At 43.4% G+C, this 22,333-nt stretch overlaps 2 protein-coding genes and 1 long non-coding RNA gene across 29 annotated transcripts in view; 1 reads left to right on the top strand and 2 right to left on the bottom strand.

Annotated features, from left to right (window-relative positions):
- The window catches only part of CAPN3 (calpain 3), a 60,791-nt gene extending 49,964 nt beyond the window's left edge, over positions 1 to 10,827 (bottom strand). For 8 of the 27 annotated variants that reach the window (XR_013395525.1, XR_013395527.1, XM_077939172.1 and 5 more), the window contains exon 1: positions 8,057 to 10,827. Coding sequence is in view for 8 of the 27 variants with exons in the window: in XM_077939172.1 (XP_077795298.1) it covers positions 8,057 to 8,365 (309 nt within the window). In the remaining 19 variants the exon portion in view is untranslated. Of the gene's footprint in view, positions 1 to 5,255; positions 5,320 to 8,056 lie in introns of those variants that run through there. The other 19 variants (XM_015142034.2, XM_077939192.1, XM_015142035.3 and 16 more) reach the window with 13 other exon arrangements.
- LOC144329850 (uncharacterized) lies at positions 7,549 to 7,957 on the top strand. The gene is made up of 2 exons (XR_013395532.1): positions 7,549 to 7,677; positions 7,807 to 7,957. It is a non-coding gene; the product is annotated as an uncharacterized LOC144329850 (long non-coding RNA).
- Positions 10,828 to 13,546: 2,719 nt separating the features above from the next.
- Positions 13,547 to 22,333, bottom strand: part of GANC (glucosidase alpha, neutral C) — a 94,067-nt gene continuing 85,280 nt past the window's right edge. Inside the window, 5 exon segments of the mRNA NM_001257679.1 lie at positions 13,547 to 14,521; positions 15,125 to 15,228; positions 17,391 to 17,503; positions 18,702 to 18,815; positions 21,075 to 21,149. Of these exon segments, the coding sequence (NP_001244608.1) occupies positions 14,412 to 14,521; positions 15,125 to 15,228; positions 17,391 to 17,503; positions 18,702 to 18,815; positions 21,075 to 21,149 (516 nt within the window). The 3' untranslated portion in view covers positions 13,547 to 14,411.

Genomic DNA, 22,333 nt, shown 5'->3' with positions numbered 1-22,333 from the left:
CTATTTCACTGTCTTTTTGGGTCACGGCCAGAGAAAATGTACTACATTTGCATCTGAAAATGTTCTAGTTAGAAATAAGGATGAATGTTCAGACTGTGAAAGTTACAAGCTGTAGGTTACTGAAGGAGATGGAGCCATCCTTTTCCCTTCAAAACCTTTGTATCAGGAAAGAAAGCCATCCATCTGGAAAGGCTGAAAGTAGTTCCCATTTTTTGGTCCTATGATCTCTGGGGTATTTTAAAAATAGCAGTTTTTATACTATATTCCTGGTGTTCTGGAGTATATAATACACTTCTGAAAGTTGTGATGGTGACTGTTTAAATTTGAAGGTTGAATGAAAATGGAAAAGTACGTGTCAGCTCCTCTCCAGCAGAATGCTTCCTGAGGCACCAGGCTTCCTTGTGAATTAGTCTTGACACCACTCCATAGCCTCTGAGAGGGCAGAGCCTCTCATTCCCACCACAGTTCAGCCGGTTCCTAGCAGCTCCCTTCTGTGTGCTTCTCTCTCCACACACTCCTGTGCTTTCCACATTCTGACTTCTGAATGTTGGCTCACCCCTGCTTGTGTAAACCAAAATAGGAACCTCCACCCTCTACCAAGTCACTTGCCTCAGAAGTTTCACAAGCACTCGGAAAGAATTCTGTGAGGGAGGCCGGGCGAAGTGCCTCATGCCTATAATCCTGGCAATTTGGGAGGCTGAGGCAGGTGGATCACTTGGAGTCAGGAGTTCGAGACCAGCCTGATCAATACGTGAAACCCCGTCTCTACTAAAAATATGAAAATTAGCCAGGCGTGGTGGCACATGTCTGTAGTCCCAGTTACTAGGGAGGCTAAGGTGGAAGGATTGCTTGAACCCGGGAGGCAGAGGTTGCAGTGAGCCGAGCTGGAGCCACTGCACTCCAGCCTGGGCAACAGAGCAAGACTCTGTCTCCAAAAAAAAAAAAAAAAAAAAGAATTCTGTGAGGGTCGGGTCGTGGAGAGGAAGAACACCGGGTGGGGGGTCGTCGCGAGCCCCTCCTTCTCGTAAGTAAACGGGCAGGTGTTTTTGTTTTCTTCCTAGAAAACAATCATATTTAATTCTCCTTCCCCCACCCCAGAGATTATTGTAATTCTGTAATTACAATAATCTTTCTAATTTTTTCTTACAGGTTTTCCTCGAGAAGAAAGAAGATGTTTCTGCCACGTTAAGGGTTCAGAAAGTGAGCATATTTGGCGAAATAAGTTTAAAGACTCGACAATAATTCCATAGTAGTAAGAAGATCTACCCTGAAGAATGTCATACTTTTTTTTCTCCTGGTGTAACAGCCCTGGCACAAGGAAGAAGTCGGTTCTGCCTGGATGCCAAGGATGCTGGGAAGCGGCAAGAGACCAGGTCATATAGAAAGCAGCAAAAACCAGCCAGTGTGGCTGGGTCCATGTTGATAGACAGCATGGAAGAAAGAGCAAGCCTGGGAAAAGGAATAGGTTGGGGATGGCAGGGCTGTGAGTTAGATGGGAAGGGACTTTGTCTTATTTTTTCCATTCTGAATGCTTTTCTCCCTCACATTTTACATTTCACAATTTCCCTCACATTTCTGAATTTCTCTCACATCTCTGAAACTATAATGCAACTTACATTAGAAAGCTTCCTTCTACTGCACTCAGCTGGGTGATGGTCATGACCTTCCATGGACACCCTCTGATAAGATGAAGAAGTACTAGTATTGAGAATCTTCTAGACATGGGAGAATAAGGTTCATGATGAATTACAGCTTGGGAAACTTACCTAAACTCTATCCTTAAAATGAGCCTAATACAAGAGATTTTTGTGTACCAGAATACAAGGAATAAAGTCATCTGTTCAAAGGATTAAGGGGCTGCTGCTGGCTGTCTGGGAAAGAGGCTTCTACAGGTCCAGGTGTTGGCGGAGGGAACTACTGGCCCCAGGAGTGAGGAAGAGCAGGGCTAAGGGTGAGGTTGGACTACTGGGCAAAGCATGGCTGGATACGGGTATGATAGTAATACCTTGCAAGAAGAAAGGCAAACAGTAGAGAAATATGGGTGAAGTGGAGACCCAGCTCTGAGCTGGTAATGGGTGGGGCCCTGTAATGATAGAGAGGTGAGGACAGGAGTTGAGGGAAAGAGGTGGGTTAGGCAACCCATAGCTGGAGCTCCAGCCACCACCAGCAAATGAGAAGGCACTGGATCTTGAGTTAAGTGGGAAGGTGACGAGCTCCCCCAACTCCCAACAGCTAATAGAAGAGTTAAGCAGAAGGTTGCGATGAGAAACTGCAGGGCCCAGCTATCAGCCCCAGGAGCTTGGAGGACGGTGGAGGGAGAACGGGATTTCCTAGGGAAAGAGCTGGAGGTTAAGCTGGAGGTGGCTGTATATCAATGATGCAGTTTTGACTCCAATTCAGGGCTGTGAACTGGAGACCCAACCAGAAATAACCTCTCCTAGCAGAGCCAAGAAACACTGAGACCATGCTGATGGTCTGTTTAACCTGAAGTCTGGGTTGTTTCAAGTTTAACCTGAAGTCTGGGTTAATCTAGCTCCTAAATAGGGTGGGCCCTTCCTTCTCCAAGCTCTAGGTTAGGGTGGGTCTGGAATAACATGGAATTTACAGAAAGGTGACTCCACCTAGCACCAGAGACAGGGGGAAGCCCAGGAACCTCACTGTTGTCAGGGTCCACTGCTGGAGGCCCTGGCCAGCTGAGCTGATGGTGCAGGGCAGGGCACTGTGGAGCAATTCTGCGATCCCACGTTACCAAGGGTGAGGAGGGGACCAGATACCCTTTCATCACAAGGTCCTGCAACTGGCCCTTCACTTCTCATCCCTCCAAAAGAAGCAGGGATCTAGGTTGCCCCTGATTTGGGGATTGCAGGAGATCAGAGAGCAGTAGTTTAAGAACTCTCCACCTGGCATGACTGAGGTGCAAGCATGGGAAAAAGGAAGCCCTTGCTCACCATGTTGGTCTCGGTGGGGCTTCAAAGCTAATCACTGAGCAAGTGGCCAAGTTCCCAGCCAAGAGTGACCCTCTTTTGTCGTCGCCTTCCTGGCTCTATGATACACTCAGATTTTCACAACCAAACATACATTTGATATTTGATGTAGACAACTGGAATTGCCCTAAAGGACAAGGAGTCCCCTGCCCATGAGGGGAGCATTCACACACACATCCTCATGCTGAGATGGATGGATGCATTTAGACCAGGCATGAAGTACTCAAATACATCGCTGTGGTTAATATCTTTACTGGTCACAGGCACAAATTAAGCTGGAAAAATGTTTATGATGTTGCCACTTTTAAGAGACTGCACAGCTGCTTGTAGGCAGTAATAAGAGTAGTCTATGTTTACTGAACACTCGCCCACGTGCTGGTCGTAAGCCTTTAGCCTGCATTAACTCATTTAATCCTCAATTATGAGATGGGTTCTTCTATTATGGTTGCTCTCCATTTTTCACATGGAGAACCTGTGGCAAAATGAGGGTATGTGACCAAGATTACCTAAGTGTTAGGTAGCAGGCCAAGACTTGAACATAGGTTATCTGACCTCAGAGCCTGGGCTCTTAGCCACTGTGCCATTCCATCTCCAACTTACAGAGGCTGCTGCTTTTAGGGGCTACCCCTGGGGTGTCACTCAATGCCTGTTGTGTCTTGAGGAGGCCCAATAAATGACACCTTATTTCCATGCCTGAGTTTTGAGCCAATAAAGGAATGCTACAAAAGTGCAGGGCAGGTGGGAATCCAAAATCCTACATTTATTGTTTAATAAAAATGGGTATTGACAGCTAAATCTCAGAATTAGATAGATTGGGGGCTCTAGAGCCAGATTGTGTGGGTTTAAATCCCAGCTCCAACCTTCACTAACTGGGAGATCTGGAGAATCCCTCTGAGACTCAGTTCCCTCCTTTGTAAAGTGGGACAATAATGGTACTTCCTTACAGGATTGTTGTGAAGATTAAATTAATTAACATATGGAAAGCATTTAGTTACTGGCATGTGGTGAGTTCTCACTCAAGACTACCGATTATCTTTACTATTAACTATATATTACCAGGTGGCCCAGGGACTCCTGCATGACTCCCCATGAGGTCTTACCTCCAGAAAAATTGCTGCAAGGAGGGTAGAAAGCAGAAGTCATGCTTCTTGCAGGCAGCTTGCTTCCCAGAGAAAGACGGAAGCCAAGAACTGGGCTTTACAGCTCAAGTTCTCTTTACAAACCCACCACGAGAAGAGAGGCCAGGAGTGTGGTGCAATTGAACCTTCCACTCCATGGAATGAAACATGACCTGCCCTTCCATCCCCAACTATCCCTAGTGTATTGGGCACCAGCATCCCAGAAGCCCTGTTCTAGAGGCCATTATATTCTGCCCTGGGATCTATCATCAAGAAAACTTGTCTTAACAGTTAGGAAGTATTGAATAATTTGTATGCTTTCTGATCCTAGAAATAGATCATATAAGGAAAGGCTAGAGGAATCAGATTGTTTGCCCTGGAAACTCAATGCATGATGCTCCCGAGTAGAGGAAGAAAGGCTGTGAGGTAGCTGTCAGGCCTCTGAGCCCAAGATAAGCCATCATATCCCCTGTGACCTGCACATATACATCCAGATGGCCTGAAGCAACTGAAGATCCACAAAAGAAGTGCAAATAGCCTTAACTGATGACATTCCACCATTGTGATTTGTTCTTGCCCCACCCTAACTGATAGGATATATTCTCCCCTGACCCTTAAGAAGGTACTTTGTAATATTCTCCCCTGCCCTTAAGAAGGTACTTTGTAATATTCTCCCCCACCCTTAAGAAGGTACTTTGTAATATTCTCCCCGACCTTGAGAATGTACTTTGTACATCTATCCCAAACCTATAAGAACTAATGATAATCTCACCACCCTTTGCTGACTCCTTTTTTGGACTCAGCCCGCCTGCACCCAGGTGAAATAAACAGCCTTGTTGCTCACACAAAGTCTGTTTGGTGGTCTCTTCACACAGATGCGTGTGACAGTAGCACTGGTAAGTGAGAGAAGAGATTACAGCTGTGCTGGGAACAGTTGGCCAGAGCCTGTTTTCTTTTAAGAGGGAAAGGCTGAAAGTGTAGCATGCTATTTTAACTAGAATTATAGTTGGCCAGGAATAATTCTCCCTTTATCATTATCATCATAATTATCACTGTAATTATAATAAATAATACTTGATGGTTGAAAAAAATTCAGATTGGTTTCCAAAGGTTCTGTGCCTTAGATAGTAAAAGCAGGAAGGCCTTTACTCACCTGCGTGGTGCTTTTCCTGATAGGACACAGTCTTTTCAGACTGCTCAGGGCTGGCAAAGGTCACTACATCTGAAGAAGTTAACGGAAAACTGATGTCTCCAAGAAGTGCTTCATAGTCAGAAAGTTCTGGAGTCATTTCAGTTTTTCAGTTTCAAGTCAACTTGTGTGGCTGTAGATAAGTCATTTGCCCTTTCTGGGCCTTAATCACTTCACCTATAAAGCAAGGACACTGGACCACCTCTCCAAGAATCAGTTCAACTCTGACCATCTCTAATTTTATATTTCTTATTTATACTAGTGAACCCAATGGGCAGTGTTCCTGTGATCTTAACCCCAGGGGAACATGTGGGCATTTTATTGAAGAGTGGCCTTTGCTATCTGGTCCTTTAGTGACTCAAACAGTCGAAGATCCAGGATCTTTGTTGTTGGTGATGGTGGTGGTGGGGGCACAATTTAGAACAGAGAGGTCTTCTGCACCCCTCATTTCAAATATGGACACTGCCCAATCTAGTACCTAGAGCATAACAGGCCCTTAAAGCATTTTTATTAATTTGTAAGTCTAGCTTGTGACTCAAGTTCACCAATGATTTCACTGAAAATAGTATTTGTAGGTTTTAATTTTACCCATTCTGAGAAAGGGCTTTTATTTCTTTTTTTTATAGAGATAGGGTCTCACTATGTTGCCCAGGCTGGTCTCCAACTCCTGAGCTCAAGTGATGCTCCCACCTCTGCCTCCCAAAGTGCTGGGATTACAGGCATAAGCCACCACGTCTGGCACAAGAAAGGGTTTTTAAGAACTCCCTGCCTGGGAACGCAGGACTATCCTGTCTCACCGGTCAAGGCCCTCGGGCATGGGTTTTCATTCACCAGCATCAGCTGAGTACCCACTATGGGACTGGCCTGAACTTGGTGAGTGGGCCTCAAAGATGAACAGGAAGAGTCTCTGCTCTCAGTGAGAGGAAAACAGTCATGAGAAAGATTGAAGGAAGTGACACCTGAGCAGAGTTTCAGACAGGAACAAAAAGGGCATGCCAGGCAGACAGACAGCATGAGCAAAGGCCTCCGGTGTGAGAAGACTTGGAACCACAGAGCAGCTAAATGTCCAAGCACTGCTGGTGTGTCAGGATCTGCGAAAAGAGGATGGAGATGGGCCTGGATAGGTAGGCAGGGACCAGCTGAGAAGGGCCTATGGCTTGGCTAAGGAGTTTGGATTTGTCCTGAAGGCAGTGGGGGATTTGTCCTGAAGGCAGCCGAGAGAGGGATGTCACTGAAGATATTTCAGCAGGGGGTTATGACGTGTCCAACTACTCTGATAGCAGAGCAGTGTTATCTTCTAAACTGAAGGCCTGCAGGACAGTTATGGGCCTTACCATAGAACCGAGAAGAGCACCTATGGAATACATGGGGTTGTGGAGTATTCCACCTCAGGTTTGTTGTTGTTGTTGTTTGAGACTGGGTCTCAGTCCTGTCACCCAGCCTGGAGTGCAGTGGCGTGATCTCAGCTCACTGCTGCCTCGGACTTTGTGAGTTCAAGTGATCTTCCCACCTCAGCCTACAAGTAGGTAGGACCACAGGCATGTGCCACCGTGCCTGGATAATTTTTTGAATTTTTAGTACAAAAGAGATAGATTTTTGCCCTGTTGCCCAGGCTGGTCTCAAACTCTTGGGCTTAAGCAATCCTCCAGCCTGGGCCTCCCAAAATGCTGGGATTACAGGCGTGAGCCACCACGCCTGGCCCATCTTAGGTTAAAGAAAAACATGACTAATGAATAGTATCAGGTGTCAGGTTGCCATCGTTTCCTCAGGAAGGGTTTCTCTCCCTGGACCAGGTTAGCTCTCCTTGCCACATGATCCCGTGGCACCCAGAACATCGTCTCCTGACAACGTCACTCTTGTTCAACGCCCATCTTCTCTTCAGGACCCTAGGTTCCAAGACAGCTTGGATTTTGGTTTTTCTTACTCACTGCTGTCCCCCCAGTTGCTTGTCCAGTGCTGGCACTAGTAGATGCTCAATAAATATTTCTTGAATTAAGAACAAAAGTCACACTGGAGGGATGATCAGAGAGGCGAGCCAGGGGAATGTGATTTCCCTCCTGGTGATCACTATAAATGAAACCCAGAGGCTGGGAGAGTTTCCTAAAAGAGAAAGTTTTAATCCAGGCTCTGTCATGTGCCCACTGGATATATTTCGCTCTGGTGTGCCTTGACTCCTCGCTTATGAGGTGAGGTAGGTGGACAAAAACGATTGCTAGGTCTCTCTCTCTAACCCCAACATTTTATGCATGAAAAAATATTCCGTGCTTATGACTCTCTTCTTTCTAGGGTTGCTATGTTTCAGAAAGATATGGCCACTGGTAAATTAAAGAAGAATAACATCATGATTTTAGCCAGAGAAACTAAAGTGATCTTACAAAGATGAAAGGTATTTAAAATGAAAGGGTAGATCTGGGCTGTCTGGAATTTGTTCTGAGAAAGGAATATTTTTACAGGATGAATTAAACTGAGTTCCAACCACTTTTATAAAAAGCAAGATTTTTTTTTTTTTTTTCAGAGAGAAAGAGTCAGAGCATGAGAATCAGCCCCACCTCCCCCGCTCTCCCTCTGGATTTTGCTGAGATTTGGTGAAATATCTGAGACCTGTTCCTCTCCTCCCTGCTTCACACTTAAGGACAGAGCCCAGCAGAATTGCTGCCAGGATCCTTCCCCCATTGCCCATGTGCACAGCTGAGCTGCCGGAGGTGCTGAGTGGGAGGACTCCTCCGTGGGGGGAAAACCCAGCAAGTAAGCAGGAAGTTACTCACCGGAGGTCTCTTCCAGATGAACTGGATGGGGAACTTCTGGCTATAAAAGAGAGAGGTCTCATCCGGTGGGAACTCGGGGTCCACATAAAGAACTTTCTTTTCTAGACATTTCTTGTGAAGCTGCTCGAATGTCTTCTCTTTCACTCCGATAATAGGAAAATTGCGGCTGATGATGGCTGAATAGATGCCACTTGCGTTTCCACCCCCAGCCTCGGTGGCCTTGCTCTGAGCCGGGTGAGGAACTGGCCCTGGGGACCTTGGCTCAGCCGCTGTCCTTGGAGCCACAGATGCGCTAATGACGGTCGGCATGGCAAGTGGCTTTGGAAGAAAAAGCTTTTTAAAGAAAACAAGATACAGCTACCTTCAAGGAAAGGAAGCAACTGCAAAGGGGAAGTTAGAGTAATTCTGTCATCTGAGAGAAAAGTGTCCACATCCAGTTCGAAGTTGAAAGCCCATCAGAAGGTCGTACAGGTTATGTCCATCTTAAAAACCGAGCTGTGATTCTGAAGCCATAAGTTCTCCTGAGAAATGAGTGCTAAAGGATTTCTGAAGCAATGTTGACCTGGGGTCTCCTACCAGCAGCATGCATGCCAGAGGGAGAGAGAAAGAGAGTGAGGGTTGTGTTTCAGTGGCCTGAAGATGCTTGAGCCAGAAAAACTAAAAATAGATGTGAAGAAACACTGTGAGTATGAGAGCAAGAGAGAGGAGAACCTGGCTAGGGACATCTCTGTTGCCATGAAGTGCTGGTGTTGTCAGAAAATGAAAAGGGAGTATCTGAGTAAGGTGAACACTGGAAAGAAGCTGAGAACTGCTGACATGTTATTGAGTAGGCAGTTATACAGACCACCCAACTACTGGCCAACAAATGAATGGAAAACAGTATTGCAAAAAAGCTAGTTAGGGTGAACGAGAGGTACTGAATTCTAGGAAAATATTCTGTGAATTTTAGAGAACATGATTTTTAGTCCTAAAATTTTAGGATATCAGAACATTATTCAATGTTAGATTTGGCATCTTTTCTAGAATGTTCTTGGGTCAGCGTTTATTGGAAATGTCTGCATGGAAAATGCTACTCAGCAGAGTCCTTGGTTGAGAAAATCCCTGCCTGTACCTGCAGACTTGACCTTGCCACCTCTTGTCTCTTCCCATCCCCAAAATAAACACTGGGACTGAATCTGCTATAAAAAGTGTACCTGCCGGGCGCGGGGGCTCACATCTGTAATCTCAGCACTTTGGGATGCCGAGGCGGGTGGATCACATGAGGTCAGGAGTTCAAGATCAGCCTGGCCAACAATAGTGAAACCAGTGAAAACACATAAATAAGACAGGCATGGTGGTGGGTGCCTGTAATCCCAGCTACTTGGGAGGCTGAGACAGAAGAATCGCTTGAACCCAGGAGGCAGAGGTTGGAGTGAACCCAGATTGCGCCACTGTACTCCAGCCTGGGTGACAGAACGAGACTCCATCTTAAAAAAAAAAAGTGCACCTGAGCACAGTAAATCCCCAGTGTCATCAATAGGTTCTAGTAAGCTTGTTTTGGTTAAAGTCACAGTTTACAAGAACCTATCAACGATGTTAAGTGAGGACTTACTGTATAGGTTACATGTTGACTCATTCAGCCATGCCACATTAGGCATCTGAGACAGAAGCTGGAACTGGATACTGAACCAGACTGCCTGTCAAGCCCTGGGATGTCACACCTGGTTTCAGGGCTCTTAGATGAGAGCATAAGTGGCTCTGGGGAAGGGAAGTGCCTGCCTGGCCTCCACCTTGTCTTCTACCCACAACAGCTGCTCCCTGGGCTGTAAGGAGATGACCACATTTCAAGTATGGCAGAGTGGAGGCATGTCCTAGGCTGTAGTCATGCCTGTTCCTATGCGACCAGTCTCAATAATCGAAGATTAGAGGCTATGGAAGAAGGTGGGAAGTGACAGGTAAAATAGGGAGTACTATCAGCCTCCTGATCCCTGGGATTGCGGCATTGAAGAACTCTTATGTCTGGGCTTGCAGGAACCATCAGCCTAGCCTTCTGTTCCTCCAGGAAAACGCCCAGGGCTCTTTACTAGTCTTGGAGAGGCAGAATAGAGGACAGCGGTCTCTGGTGGCTGACCACCTCGGTTCAAAGTCTAGGTTGACCCTTTACTGGCTGTGCCTGTGTAACTTTAGGTGAGTTATTTCTTCCTTTCTGTCTCAGATTTCTCACCTATAAAATAGGTACAATTATAGTCATTCTGTTATTAGGTTTTTATAACAATTAAATAATTTATGTAATACATTTAACACAGTGCCAGGATTTTGTTAAGCACTCAATAAATGGTGTTAGAGAAGACCTGAATTTAATATTACTTTGGAGTTACATCAGGTTGAATGATAACATTCACTCACTGATGCAAATCAGCATTCACTCAGTGGGCATTAACTGAATATCTGCTATGTGGACAGCACAGGAATAGGTATAGTCTGCCCAGGCTCATGTGGTACGCAGCATCTCCAGTCAGCGGCTGGCCTATCTGCCTGCACTAAAAAGACTGACTTCCACCCTCAAAGTCACCAATGGCACAGACAGCAAAGGTGGGGTTTCCTTACCCCACTGTTGTACGTTTGGGTCCCAGGCTAGCATGCTATCCCACCCTGAAATTCACAGCACTGACCCACACTTTATTGTTTTTGCTTATTTAACTTCCCGTTTGCCTGTAAGACCGTGGAGCTGGGAAGTGGGTTCCCATTTCTCTCTCAGGTTTAGATATATTGAAGGCCCTTAATAAATATGTGTTATGTATCTGGTGAATGAAATTTTCCTATGCAAAGAGAAATGTCTTACACTTCTGGCTTTGCCAGTGCAATCAAAGTTTCTCTGCTGATCTGCTTCAGGCGAAGGAGCTATCCTGGGCCATATACCCACTGGGCTTTCTTTCCTCAGCTGTCTCAGCCAGCACCATCTGTGAGGAACTAACAGAAGCGTGTGACAGCAGCAAGCCTCTTGTCAGAGCCGGGTGGGCATGTCAAACACAGAAAGGGCAAGGTGCCAATCATTTTGCTCTGTCAGTTGTTGTGGATAAAACATTCTCTCAGATGAATAGGTTCAAACTCAAGGTTTATTCAATGGCACAGCTGTGGAAACCAATGCTATTAGGGAGAAATCCAACTCGAGCCCATGAACAAAGGGCAGATAATGAACACATAAACAGCTGCACATTTCAATTCCCAGAAGCCCCTTTAAGGATAAAGAACCAGTTTTTATAACATATTTCACTCACGGTCATGTAATATCTGTGGCTGGAATGGTTTCTGTTGCACAGCATTGCCAACTAATGGCTCTGTCTTTTCCACCAAGAAGCATTTCTTTGATTTCTAACACTATTGGAAGCAATGTTTTTGCTTATCATTATAATACCTCTCATTCATTAAGTGCCTACTGGGAGCTAGCCACTTCACAGAGACCTTTAAAAAACTTTTTATTTTAAGATAATTTTAGACTTACAAAAGAGTTGCAAAGATAGAACTCTTTAGTGTCCTCCAGTCTCTGATCATTCCACAGTCTTTGTCTCTCATGACCTTGACACTTTTGAAGAGTATTTGTCAGGTTTTTGTAGAATGACCCTAAATTTGGGTTTCTCTGATATTTTTCACATGATTAGACTAAGGTTATGGATTTGGGGGAAGACTGTCACAGATGTGACATGGCCACCTCCTCAAACCATATTTGGGGGTACACGATATTGATAGGTTTTATTACAGGTGATGTCAACTTTGATCACTTGCCTAAAGTAATGTTTACCGAGTTTCTCCCTGGTAATGTTACTATTTTTCCCTTTCTGTACACATAAAATATTTCAAATTTGTAGAAACACTCTGCAAGTTTCACTAATTCCATTTTACATCTGAGGAAACTTGAGATATCTGCTGTATTTTGACAGTTAAGTATCAGAAAACATACAACATTTTAGAGATTATCTCTTTTTTTTTTTTAGATGGAGTCTCTGTCGCCAGGCTCCATATATAAAATGTTTATATATTTATATAAAAATATTATAAAATATTTTTAATATTGATTTTATATAATCCTGAAAGATTATACTTACATTTTTCTGTTGGGTAGTTTCTGTTTTTAAACTGATTTGTCAACTCATTCCTTGACATTTATATCTTGAAGGAAAGACACACTATGAATTCATTTTAGAGCTTTTTTAGGAACCCTGTTGAAATGAATAAAACTTCTTATATAAAATCCAGTTTCCTATGAAACTATATTAAGAATTAGCCACAAAAAAGTAACTTATTACCTGTAGGCCAACTCAGCCCCGTATTGCTCTCTGGTACACAAATTCAGAAATGGGAGGCAGGTAAAGTGTGAGAAGCAATAAGCGCAGAAAACCATTAAAAACACCCAGGTTATCTTTCTCTCCACTTGTCTCTAGCCAAATGTTTCAATATAGATTTGGGTCAAAACAGAGCAGCTCCTCATTAACTTATCTACTAGTTACTGTTCCATTCCTCCAACAATATTTTAAATGGAAGAACAGATGTGCAATAAATGCTGACCTAAAGAGAGTTCTGATTCAACTTTAAATGATATTAAAAACTATCATTTATATTAGGGAGGAGCACCCAGTCTTCTGGCTAAGTTTTAGTTTAGGTTGGCAAGGGAAATTTGAAGATAGGAACCGTGGCTTCAGCTAATGTAAGGTTGCTCCTTTCTTCTCAACTGCAAAACTTACAGAAATAGGAGCAAAGAATCTGTGCAGGTCTCTGTGAGCTTACATATGGTGCAGAGCTCAAATCTCAACTTATACACATGTACAATGCTGACTGCCTTTGGGAAGAATCTTGTATCAGAAAAGTAAATGAGATGGAAATACATTCAAATGTAATTTTTTAATCAATTAAATCCACCAGCTAACCAATCACAGCTAACAGTTACTGAAAGTCAGGTATAATAGTGCTGTGTCAGATAGAAGAGAAATAGAACATGCTCTTGAGGAACATACAATCTAGTGAGAACAGAGACACACTGAAAACATTAAGGTATGATCCCTGAGAATGGTAAGTAGAGCACAGTTATAAGTGGGATAGCATTACAGGGAAGGGCAAAATCACTGCTAATGGGTATGGGGGTAGGGGTGTTCACGTAGTTAGGCTTAATGGGAAAGTGGGATTTGAGTTGGGCCTGGAAGGATGGTAAGGGCAAGAGGATATTGGTGCCCAGGGATGAGAAGGCACAGAGGTGGCCACTGGCAAGTTGCTAAGGGGAGGAAGCCTGATAAGAAGAGGTGTGTGCTGAGGAGTGCTGGGGAGTTGAGGCTGCCAAAACAGATGCTGAGGCAGGCAGCAGGGAGCCACTGGGATCTGCAGAGCCTTGGGCATTATGATGCAACTGGTATATTGTAATGTTCTGCTCCATGCCAAGCCACATTAGAGCCTGGGACAAAAGGAAAACCAGTAATACTAATCCTGTCTTTATTTTAAATTTTGATATTTTGTTCATCATGGTTTTTTTTTTTTTTTTTGCATTAATTCTGATTTTTAAAAATAGTGGATTGAAATATTACTTATTTTGATTACTGTATTTTTTGGCATCCCTTACATTTTGTGCCCAAGGCCAGGGCCTCCCTTGCCTCATCCTAGTCCCAGTCATGAGTTCTACTTCGGAAATCCAGTGGTGGGTACATGGGTATTCATTTCATTGTTATTAATCATAGCTTACTCATGTTACAAATATTCTTTGGTTAGCAGACAGCACTTAATTAAAAAACAATTTAAAAGACATGGATTTTAAGACTAACTAGAAACTATTGAGCCTGAGAAGCACGAAAGAGAAAAGAATCCTTCGTGCTGCCAAGTGGATCTCTAGGGGAGAATAACTCCCACTGCTGCAGCGTATGCAGTGCACACAGAAGAGGGCTGCTTTGCCCAGTCCATGTGGGTGGAAGATAACTGTGGGGACTATCAGAGGCTGCTGTCCACTTGGAGACTGGCCTTGAGCAACTCAGTTGCTGCAGCCACAACGCCAATGCTACATGGCCCGAGGCAAGCCCTGGCAAAGGGGCTGCCCAGGTAGGCTTGGCCCACATTAAAACAGAACCATGCAGCCTTGCTCAAGCAATGGAAGCAACAGAAGACTCTTGAACGCTATAAATGTCTCAGGGCTATGTATCCGGGAGAAAAGGGGATGTTTGACACAAGGAATATTGCTAGTACATCTTAACATGTAAAATCTGAAAATTTAAAACATGAAATCTATTGTTCATTAGTATAATGGTGACGAATGAAAGATTATTTTGACCAGGAAAGGCAAGTAGATTGCTGCACAAATCTCAAAAAAGGCGAGGGGAAGGTCACCAGGGGCAGTTCTTTGTCATATGATGCGGACCTCCCAGTCAGTGGCAATGTTGAGCGAGAGCTTCTCCAGGCTCAGGCTGGACGTTTTGGCACAATACGTAAAAGCCACAGGCTGATCTTTACCATCTAAATAGCAAGACAATAAAAGAGGGAAATTTTGATGAATCTCTAGAAGGGAAAAATCTTTTCTTCAAATCTGAAATGTTTTCTCACTCTATCATAAAACCTTATACCCCACTCCAAATTAATAGCACTTTTACCCATGAGCTTCCACGAAGTTTTAGAAACATGGAAAACTTCATTGTTTTGACAGCAAGACTGGTTGAAAAGAAACCATAAGGAACAAATAAATTTGTCCAAGAACTTTGGGAAGCAAGAAAGGATATAAGCCCCATCCTGCCCTTTCATAAACTCCAAACACATGGATAGGATTCTCCAAGTCTTCAGGCAGCTACAGTTTAAACAAATATTCAGAGAAGCCATGATATTATCTCAAGCCCCAAATAAGTTTCCTTAGAAAAACACTAAAAGTGAGGAGAAATATCAATTCATGAAGAGAAGCAAGATGGCCTCATTTATTCTAGAAACTAGTAGATTTCACCTCTACCTGAAAGCACACAGTCCACTCAGGCTGAGCATATTATGTCAGTGTGGGGACTAACCATCTCCTCACTGCAGATACTTGCTTATAAAAAGAAATGGTGAGGTAAGAATGGACTGCTTTCTCACCAGATGAGTGGGTAGTCACAAAAGATGGCTCCTTCCTGAGGCCTAAGACCAAGATCTGCTCCACCACACACTTGCTGGGATAATGACCTCTCTGGTCGGCAGAACTGGAATAGATACAAACAGTATTAAAAGGAGAGTGATGGGGGTTTGAAGTGGTCACCAGCTCAACATCTCTAGCCTTATGAGTTCCTCTCTCATCTGTCCCTTGGAGGCATAATCCATATAAGAGTCATATTTATCAGGATGAAGAGATAATAAAAGAAGATAATCAAAGAGCCAGGCACAGTGGCTCATGCCTGTAATCCCAGCACATTGGGAGGCAGAGGTGGGCAGATCACTTGAGGCCAGGAGTTCAAGACCAGCCTGGGCAACATGGCAAAATCCTGTCTCCACTAAAAATACAAAAATTAGCCAGGAGTGGTGGTACGTACCTGTAGTCCCAGCTACTTGGGAGGCTGAGGCATGAGAAACCCCTGAACCTGGGAGGTGGAGGTTGCAGTGAACTGAGATCACACCACTGTACTCCAGCCTGGGTGATAAAGTAAGACTCTGTCTCAAAAAAAAAAAAAGAAAAAAAAAAAAAAGACGACTCGGCCGGGCATGGTGGCTCACACCTGTAATCCCAGCACTTTGGGAGGCCAAGGTGGGTGGATCGCCTGAGGTCAGGAGATCAAGACCAGCCTGCTCAACGTGACAAAATCCCATCTCTACTAAAAAATACAAAAAATTAGCCAGGCGTGGTGGTGGGCATCTGTAATCCCAGCTACTCGGGAGGCTGAGGCAGGAGAATTGCTTGAACCCAGGAGGCAGAGGTTGCAGTGAGCCGAGATTGAGCCATTGCACTCCAGCCTGGGCAACAAGAATGAAACTCTGTCTCCAAAAAAAAAAAAAAAAAGACGACTGTGTGTATCAAGGAAGAGTTAACTGGTGGCCAAATCAGGCTTTCTTTAACAAGTTATTTGAAGGAAAATCACTGAAGAACACAAAAGTTACACATGTGACTTGGATAATCAAATTGTAATAAATCATATACTTAGTGAATTGGTGAATGGATGAATGAATGGAATTAGTGGGAGCTTAAATTAAGTCCTTTTTTATTTTTTAGAAAGTCAGGGGGCTGGGCGCAGTGGCTCATACCTGTAATCTCAGCACTTTGGGAGGCCGAAGCGGGCAGATCACCTGAGGTCGGGAGTTCGAGACCAGCCTGACCAAATGGAAAAACCCTGTCTCTACTAAAAATACAAAATTAACCAGGCGTGGTGGCACATGCCTATAATCTCAGCTACTCAGGAGGCTGAGGCAGGAGAATCGCTTGAACCTGGGAGGCGGAGGTTGCAGTGAGTCGAGGTTGTGCCACTGCTCTCCAGCCTGGGCAACAAGAGCGAAACTCCATCTGAAAAAAAAAAAACAACCAAAAAAAAAAAACAGAAAGTCGGGGAAAGGAAGGTAGAGACAATAAGGGAGGATCATTCATGGTAGAGTGGTTGAAAAATATTCCAGAAATGGGCTGGGCATGGTGGCTCACATCCGTAATCCCAGCACTTTGGGAGGCTGAGGTGGGTGGATCACCTGAGGTTAGGAGTTCGAGAACAGTCTAGCTAACATAGTGAAACCCTGTCTCTACTAAAAATACAAAAATTAGCCAGGTGTGCTGGTGCGTGACTGTACTTCCAGCTACTTGGGAGGTTGAGGCAGGAGAATCGCTTGAACCTGGGAGGTGGAGGTTGCAGTGAGCCAAGATCACACCACTGCACTCTAGCCTGAGCAACAGAGTGAGTGAGACTCAGTCTCAAAAAAAAAAGAAAAGAAAAGAAAAAGAAAAATACTCCAGAAATGGCCTTCACCATTCATTTCTTAAATAGTACCTTAAAATGGCTGGGTGCGGTGGCTCACGCCTGTAATCCCAGCACTTTGGGAGGCCGAGGCGGGTGGATCATGAGGTCAGGAGATTGAGTTCATCCTGGCTAACACAGTGAAACCCTGTCTCCACTAAAAAAAATACAAAAAAATTAGCCAGGTGTGGTGGCGGGCACCTGTAGTCCCAGCTACTTACAAGGCTGAGGCAGGAGAATGGCGTAAACCCACGAGGCGGAGCTTGCCGTGAGCCGAGATTGTGCCACTGCACTCCAGCCTGGGCGACAAAGCAAGACTCCATCTCAATAAAAAAAAAAAAAATGTACCTTAAAACATACCTGTGTACTTGAGGATGCCGAACGGACAGTGTGATTTACTTAAGAAAACAAACAGTTTCTTTAGCTGCCATTACCTATTGATCAAAACGCTGGAACAGAATGAAAACTTCCTGTGCAAAAATTGCTTCTGGTGGAGGTATTGGAATGAATGGCCATCATCAAGATACAACTCACCCACTGAAGAACCCTGGAGAATGAATTACAGAGACAGAATGTACTTATATGATAGGTTTACAGGAAAAGCTCCTAAAGGGTAGCAATAGAATTAAAAGTTTGTGAAAAATTCAAGCTATATAAAATAGTCGTACAAATACCTAACATATTCAATAACCAATCACTCCCGAGTAGATAGTAAAACAATAGGAAAGTCACATAAGAGGAACACAAAGAGTTAGGCTTTGTTGAAAGAATTTAAACTATGAAGTATGTTCAATGGTATAAGTGGATTCCCTGAAAATACTCCACCAGAATGTGACAACAAGGTCAAGAAAGTTCATTGAATAATACTGATGTTAAAAAAAATTAATGTATAATAGATGAGATCAACTATCTTTAGAAGGCCCTCCACTTAGAGAATGGTATCTGGTTCCTTTTTCACGTGGAGTACATGGCAGTTTACTATTATTGACAATACTTGATATGCTATGCATCACTAGTCTTTTGCATTTATTCTGGGGCCTCGCATGGGTCTGGGGCCCATAGTTTGGCCCAAAAAGACATGCCTAAGTGAAAAAGATGGGGAAAAAACCCCTATAACTGAATCATTTTATAATACTGATATCAATGCAAGTAAGTATTAATATAGTAAGCGTAAGAGTTGGTGTTTGTTTGGCCCTGTACTATGTTTGAACAAATGGACAGGAGAGGAATCTGCTACAGGCCTCAATAGGCTCAAAAAATCTTCTCAAAAGGACACATCATTTCTGGGTCCTCCCAGGCTTTGCCCAAGGGAGTTTTAGTTGTTGGAGCTGCCTGATGAGAAATCACTGGTTGGGATTGGGATCTCTGAAATGGTGCATAGACATGGGTACCATTTTATGGGAGACTGGGTTTCAGGGCTAATCCATGTGGGAAGGCTGTCTATGGCTCGAAAAGCATTCATTCCAGTAGTAATCAATGTCAAGTTGAAGAGCACCAACAATCACAGTGCCCAAGAGGAACATTTCTGTTATTCCTAGTTCAAGAGTTCCCTTAAGAACAATTCCAGGGAAGGCAGATAAGTGAACAATGATTCGGAAATGATTCAAACCTTGATTTCTAGATAAATGTCAGGAGCGCCTATCTCATAGACGGAGCTCATCACTTTTAAGTAGTGTCACACACTCAAAAGGCTAACACTGTAAAGAGAGAGTAGAAACAAAATGGGTAACAGATTTACCAAATACCTTAGTGCTTAGAGCAACCCGGAGTCCATAGGAGGATTCAGTCATCCAGCCTGTGGATTTTCCTACAGTTGTCTTTATTGGTACCACACTTCCACCTCGCTGAAACACTGGAATCTGTAACAGAGCAGCACACTCAGGGAAGCAGTATTCATATAAGAACATTTCAGGGTAGAATTTAAAAATATTTCATTTTATAAGATTCACACTGTTTTCAAGTGCGGATTCATAGGCAAAATAAATTTTGGGGCAGAGAGATGGCAAATATGGGGGTCCTGGCATTGAAAGGAAAAGAGCTCTAATGCTGAAGAATGGTCCATTTTTTAATTATTAGGGAAACTTCCCGCCCTTCATTGATTTGTTATCTATGTCTGTCTTTGCTGTTTTTTCCTCTTAAGTGATGAATTCTTTTCTGCCCATCCTATAAGTGGCCTTTCCTATTTTGTATTTTAAATTTTCCTATCAGTGTAGTATATACATGCTTATTTCTAGAGCCCTGCTAACGACTGAAGTTTTCTGTCTGTGTGAGTGGGCCCAGAAGTCTGTGTATGTGTGTATAACCGATGGTGGTTTCTTGGTTTGGGCAGATGACTTTTGTCCTCACTCACTGCAGCCTGTCCCCTCTTGCTCCCTGTTTCTATGGATCACCTGGATGACTGACTCAATTCTGAAGGTAAATCTGTGAAACTGCTGCTGTTACATTAGAGACCACCAAGGGTACTTTAAGAGACCCTAACAACAGGCCCATAACTATGAGTCTTCTGGAATGGCACTCCAGGCAGCACTGCTGGGCAGGTTTCCTGCCTCCTGTAAGGAAGCTGCCTGTGTCACAGGAGGGCTTCTGCTTTGCTCTGACTCAAGAATGAGCACGCAGGAGAATACAAGAACATACGTGAAGTTGAGACTGAGGACCCACTAGTTCAGATGTCCTACCTCTACTTAACTTGCCTTGGCAGCGAGAAGTAAAGCATTTCCATCTCCCCACACATGCCCCTCCCTCATTGGCCAATCTCTCTCTTCTTCTTTTTTTTTTCAAAGAACAAGGCCATAAGTTAGAGTGAAATGGGTTCTAGAATGGGAGTCCAGCCCAAGCGAATGCACCTGGGGGCTTGTTTCAGTTCTGCCACAAGTCTGCTGTGTTCCTGGACAAATAATGTAACTTCTCTGAATCTCAGGGTTTTTTACCTTTGTGAGGGATTAGAGTAGATGATTGTTAAGTTCTCTTCTAGATCTGAAAGTTGACATCTGAAACTATTTTTTTAAATAATGGGGTTCATATTTCTGCTGATGGTTTACAAAATAATATCAGTATCTACTTATCAATCTTTACACTACTTAGGGCTGTGGTAGTGTGGCAGTGGTTGCAATTCAAGTGTAGAAAGAAAGTTCCCTTTAGAAACTCAAGATAGCCTGGATGGACCACTTTGATTTTAACATCATAACTGATGTCTTCCCCTGGGCCCAGGATTACAACTGAAAGCTCCTGTTTTTTGCCTTAGTCCTGCAGAATGACATTCCAGACAGCACGGACAGTGACTACCGTGTTTTCTCTGTTTTCAGTGTTTTTGTTCTTCTTAGACACACAAATGTAAACATACGGGGAAGAGCTATGTTTGTCTCTGATGTCTCAATCTGTGAAATCTGAGTAGATGTGATTCTTAACTCTTTTTTTCTCACATGTTACAGCTTTGATAGAATTCACATACCATACAACTCATCAATTTAAAGTGTACAATTAAACAGTTTTCAGCATATTAAGAGTCATGCAACCATCACCACAATCAATTTTAAAGCGTTTTCATCACCCCAAAAAGAAACCCTGAACCAGTTAACAGTTATTCCTTATGACTCCTTAACCCTCCTCTGCCCCAGCACTAGGCACCCCCGGACCTACCTTCTGTCTCTATGCGTATGTGCTATTGTGTAGAACACTAGCATCCTTGGTTCTTTTTATAGAGGAACCTATTATGGACTGAATGTTTGTATCTCCCCCAAATGCTGAATCCCCAAGCCCGAGATATTTGGACATTGGGCCTTTACGGAGTTAACTAAAGTTAAAAATGTGGTCATAAGGATGGGGTCCTGAAACGATAGGAATAGTATCCTTGTAAGAAGAGAACTGAGACAGCATCCTCTGTTTATCTCTCTCTGCCATGTGTAGGCACAGCAAGAAGGTAGCAGTCTACAGGCCAGGAAAAGGTCCCTCACCAGGAACAGAATCGGCTGGCACCTTGATCTGGGACTTCCAGCCTCCAAAACTTCGAGAAAATAAGTTTCTGTTGTGTAAAACCACCCAGTCTATGGTATTTTGTCATGGCAGCCCTAGCCAACCAACAGAGCACAATAGGTAAAAACAGTAGTCTGAAAATAACTTACAGTGTCCAAGGCTACTGGGATCTTTACAGTACACCCTCCTTCCCAATGAGCAAATGTCTTATAGTCATACCAGACCTAGAAAGTAATGGAGTCCAGTAAAAAAAAAAAAGTACATGAGCAATTCTGTTCACCATTTCATTATTCAGCAAAATATCCACTTACCTGGATTTCAAATAGACAGAAAGCTAAAATAAGTATAACTTAAAAAATATATTGGGTAGAAGTTACGAAGAACATGTGCTTTTAAGAAGATCCCAAAGGACTATGGCTGATTAATTTAACTAAAAGGCCATTTGTTTTCTATTCATCCAAAAGCTATCTATTGAACAATCTACCATGTGCCCAGCACTGTGCCAGGTGCTGAGTATATATGACTGAACAGAAAAGACATAGTTCCTGTCCTCATGGATCTTATAGTCCACTTGGCTTATAAAAACTTAATGCTTCTAGTAGTGAAAGAGGTGATGGAGAAAAGAAAAAAGACAGCAAAGAAGACAAACACATTGCAGGCAAATAAATTACAAAAGAAGCACGAGAAAAGGAAGCATAAGAGAAGGAAATGCTTCCTCCTCCTTCCTGGGAGGAAAACAAATGGAAACTTGAATTACTACTATAGTATCTTTTTTTTTTTTTTAAACAAAGCATAATTCAAGGATAATGTTCTTATCTATCAAGGGGGTTTAGTTGCTGAAGTACCAATAAGGTCTCTAAACTAATTTGATGGGATAAATTCTTAAGATATCATCAGAAGCAGAATGAAAACAAACATCTTTTTCTTTCTTCTAGCTCAGAACGCTTCCTGGCAGCCCTGGAGTCCATTTTGCAAGTTCACCTGCTGGTATTACCACATCCTTTATATGGCAGTTTGTGAAGCAAGAGAAACAATCACACAACAGTCCAGGAAATAGTGCTGAAGGAACATAATACACACTCACAACAACGTGTTTGGAATGATGATAGATCACGAGTAAAACTCTGTGACTAAGTCAGAAAGGGAGCCAGTTCCTCTTAATGGGAACCCACCACTTTGCTGGAATCAACTTGAGAAATTCTCAGCAGAAATATCTGGTAGGGCATTTATTCAGCAGTTGTTGCATTTAACCTTTTCCTCAGGTTTCTACTTGGCAGGGGAACCTTAGTAAAGAGCCCTCATCTTCAGAACTCCAAATAACTGGAGAAACCAAGAGGACAGACCATAGTTCATGAACATTCTGGAGAGAAGCCTGGTTATTGCTCTGTCAATAATGACAAGCATAGTA

The sequence above is a fragment of the Macaca mulatta genome, chromosome 7 (genome assembly GCF_049350105.2).
Source record: "Macaca mulatta isolate MMU2019108-1 chromosome 7, T2T-MMU8v2.0, whole genome shotgun sequence".
NCBI lineage: Eukaryota > Metazoa > Chordata > Mammalia > Primates > Cercopithecidae > Macaca > Macaca mulatta.
The sequence above is the reverse complement of the archived record's forward strand: the minus strand, read 5'-3'. Positions and strand labels throughout refer to the sequence as shown.